The 4,154-nt window shown below is 51.9% G+C and overlaps 1 protein-coding gene across 1 annotated transcript; it reads right to left on the minus strand.

Moving 5' to 3' along the window:
* Nucleotides 1-554: 554 nt before the first annotated feature.
* Nucleotides 555-3,915, minus strand: TMEM158 (transmembrane protein 158). Its single transcript, XM_019483518.2, has one exon. It carries the CDS (start codon nt 3,746-3,748, stop codon nt 2,909-2,911), a length of 840 nt encoding a protein of 279 aa, XP_019339063.1. The 5' UTR covers nt 3,749-3,915; the 3' UTR covers nt 555-2,908.
* Between the last annotated feature and the right edge of the window lie 239 nt (nt 3,916-4,154).

Raw genomic sequence — 4,154 nt, forward strand, 5'->3', positions numbered from 1 at the left:
ACCACCAAGCCTTTAGTTGAAGAGGGGGTTGTCTCTATGTGTGGCATTATCAACCAAAATATGTTGTTGGTGTTGTAAATCTTCACTGGGCTCTTTATGATCTATATACAAGGCTCTCTACAGCACTTAAACTTCTGGCAGGATGTTGACAGAGCCAATTCTAACTGGATACTGCATTCCCCTGGGACATTTATACCTTTTTTCTAATTTAAAGAGGCTTATCAGTCACCAAGGCAAATAGTTACTCCGTGTGTGTTGCTCATTCCTGCAAAAAAATGAATCCTTCTAAGACAGAAATAGCAAAGCATTTCTTTTTCTCACAAAACCAAGAAGGAAGTATACAATGGGACAGGATGCCCTTCATATCAATAGGCAAAATGTATATTTCTCCTAGTGTGTGTGTATATATATATATATATATATATATATATATATATATATATATATATAAAATGCATCTTCTTAAGAAGACTGCAGTCTTGTAGTGTTTATTCAGGCTATATGCCCATTGAGGTCAAAAGGAAGGCCGCAGGATAAACCTCTGGAACATAAGATTTTAAAAATACCTACATAATTTATTTTTGTAATACATCCAGATGTGCAGTTACTGCACTGCATCTGCACTCTCTCTCAATATTTTCATGTGCTAAAAAATATTGCACATCTTTGTTAATATTTTTTTTTCTAATATTGATAAAATAATTGACTTACAACCCTCTACCCACCTTCCACCCAATTCTAACAAGTTTCATCCCTTTTTTATGCAGGAAATTGTAGGTAAAATGTAAGCAAATCCTTTTCTTTTTGCTTTTCAATGAAAGGAGCAAAATACTTTATACCCCCTTACACAAAATACTCCTCCCAATTCTAAAAGGTTTAAACCCTCTAATATTTCAAACCAATACTAACAATATTAATTACCCAAAACAGTATTGGGGGGAAAATAGGTAAATGTTCATGTACAAAATTAGCCACTAGCTTGAGCTCATGTGTCCCAGCTTCCAACAAACCAAATAATATGCTGTCATCTGAGTGTGGGGGGAAAACTAGAGAAAAATCCTAACACAAATCTTGCTTACTTTATTCACATGGTTGGTCTCTGACTTCAGCTGGACTATCCCTATAATACAAAATGAGTAGGATATGGCCCCTTGTAGGGCTAAAGGGTTCAAATAAAACTTTTCTTTAGCTTGTATGTAGCTTTTGGGGCACAGGACATTTGAGACTGTCGTCGTGGTTGAATTTTATGCAGGGGAGAACAAGAAAGTTATTCTCTTAAATTTTTCTCTCTCTCTCTCTGCTATTTGCACAGAGGTCAGACAGGATCTAATCCTAGCTTTGTAATATCTTTCCCTTACCTCCTTGCCAAAAATGGGCAACTGTCCTAATAACACCTACAGCATAAGGGCATTTCTAGTGACAGCCCAGCCTGACCAATTTGGAGACTAGGAAGCTTTGCTGAATCCTTCAATTCCACTCCAGCAGAAATGCCTCCCCCCAAAAACTACCATGCCACTGCCCACCTACCCATCCAGTCATGACCCCTCACCCATAGGTTTCGGAAATGCCACCAGATATATAGTAGCCAAAGACCAACATGAAAGACGGAGATTCTATAGTTCAGGAGCATCCCCACATGAAAAGCTAATTCTTCTATCTCAAAACATCCTCTTTTCCCATTAGATTCCGATAATGATACTGCCCCTGAACACTGGTCAAGGGGCCCTCAATTTTAATATTATTTTTTGAGGAGTAACTGTCTACTGCACTTCCTCTTCATCCCCCTAGAGCTGCTGGAAGGGAAGAAAAGGCATTAACTGGCTATTTCTCCCCCTTCCCCACCACCAAGTCACCTGAGCAGGTTGTTGGGACTCTGATACTCTACTTTTTCCCCCTAGTCCACTGATATGACACATGTGGGTCATCTGCTCTCCTCTAAAGAGCAAGATCAAGTTATCACTATTGCCCTTTGCAGAAGCTCTGCGCAGCAGCGGAAACCACAAAGCCACCTGTCCAAAGGGAGCACTGCTTCTTTTAAGTTTAAACCGATGCAAAGTTAAAGACTGGATTTGGCAGAAAGGCAGGGGCGAGAGGGAAAACAAATCCCTGTATTAAAAGCCAAGGAATGCAGAACTACAGTAACAAACACAGTCTCTCAAATACAGTGTAAAAGGTCATTTAAAGTTCAGTGTTAGCAATAACAATAGATAGTAAAGTGGGTTCAAACCCTGCCAGAATAATAATAATAATCATAATAATGTGGCAACCATCGATCCTCCTGGATCGTGGTGTATGCATGAGGGCCACCCAGACCTTCGATGCATGTGCCTGGGCAGGAATTTTTGGAGGAGTGGAGGCTAATAATAAAGATTCCCGTTGGGGGGCAGAAAAAAAGGAGAACAAAGTGGATTCAGGTACAAAGAGCTACTCTTACTACAACAGCTGCGATTCAACAGGGGCAAGGGGGTTGCCTTGGGGATCTTTTTTTTTGGTTTTTTTTTTTACTAAAAGGTTAATTTAAAACAGTTGTTGAGCTCTAGAAAACACTGAAATACACAGGAGTTGGTCATTTTCCCGCTATGAATCACAGCACATGAAGGGAGGGGGGCTCATCTAGCTCTACATCCTCTGCCCAGAAGGGGCTCCTGCCTCAGCTCTGTTGCGCCCAGCGCCCCTCGGGCAAGGCCTCCGCGTGCTCTGCAAAAAAAAGGCGGGAAAAACAAAACACCAAAGGGGAAGTGGGGAGTAAAAAAGGCAGCCAATCCAGTCCAGTCCAGTCCAGTCCAGCCTCGGGCCAGCTCGCAGCACACACGCCGGGGAGGGAGGGACAAGAGGTGGCTTTCCCCAGCCACGGTTGTCCCGGGACAGGGCGGGCTCCTCGGCAGCGGCGCCAGCTGTTGCGGGGGGGCTACTTGGCAGCGGCGCCAGCTGTGGCCGAGGCGCTGGTGCTCCTCCTCTGCTCCATGCCGTTGGGCAGGAAGCCGGCGATGATGGGCACGGGCCAGATGAGGGCGGCCACGCTCCACACGATGATGACCAGAGTCATGAAGCAAGCCACCAGCGTGGACTCGATGGGCTTGCGGTTGAGGCGCCAGCCCGGCTCGCCCTTCAGCTCCTCCAGGCTGAAATCCAGGCAGCAGAAATTGAGCGGCTCCCCCTGCAGCCAGAGCTGGCCCGGCTCCGGGTAGGACAGCGAGGAGGAGGAGGAGGGCGCGGCGGCCCCGCGGAGCCGCCCGATGCGCCGGCCCCGCACCCAGCTGCAGCCCACGCAGAGACGCAAGTCCTGCGGGGCGCCGCCCGCCGCCAGCCCCAGGTGCTCGATGAGCAGCGGCGGCCCCACGCGGTGGAAGGCGGCCGAGAAGAAGGCGCGGCCGTGGCTGTTGGTGGAGAAGAGCAGCAGGTCGCACTGGATGCCCAGCGGGCGGCTCCAGCGCACCAGCAGCGAGCTCAGCATCTGGCGCTGCACGCTGATGTTGCAGTGCGGCTCCGACACCTGCTGCTGCTGAGCCCCGGCGGGCTCCGGCCCCGGCCCCGGCTCCGGCCGCCCGCGGGGGGCCGCGGACGGGAAAGGCTGGGCGCTGGGGCCGCCGCCGCCGCCCTCCGCCTCCTTCTCCAGCCCCAGGGCGAGGCCGGGCAGCGCGCGCGAGGAGGAGTTGCCGGGCGGCAGGTAGAGGTCCCGCTGCTCCCAGCCCCGGCAGGGCGGCGGCGCCGCGGCCAGCAGCAGCAGCAGCGCCGGCAGCAGCAGCATGGCCCGGATCAGAGCCCGGCAGCGGCGGCGGCACCGGGAGCAGGCGGCGGCGGCTGCACGGCGCTGCCGGCTGCCATCTGGGGAGCGAGGCGCCGCCGCCCGCCGGGGGTGGGAGCGGGGCTGGGGCCGGGAGAAGCCGGGAGGCAGCGCGTGTCACAGCGGCAGCTGCTCCAGCCCGCCTCAGCCTCCGCCCCCGCCTCGCCCCGCCCGCCCGCCTCTCCCTCAGGGCGAAGGGGCTTCCCTGCCCTGCCCTGCCCTGCCCGCTCTCTACCTCCCCCAGGAGCCGCGATTCCCACGCACAGAAGTGCCCCTCAGCTGGGGGCAGGTCTAGTTTGGGGTCATCTCACCCCCTCTTCTCCGCTCCTTGTTCCCTCCAGGAGGAGCACACACCACCTGCGGCTTCCTC

The sequence above is a fragment of the Alligator mississippiensis genome, chromosome 5, assembly GCF_030867095.1.
Source record: "Alligator mississippiensis isolate rAllMis1 chromosome 5, rAllMis1, whole genome shotgun sequence".
NCBI classification, from domain to species: domain Eukaryota; kingdom Metazoa; phylum Chordata; order Crocodylia; family Alligatoridae; genus Alligator; species Alligator mississippiensis.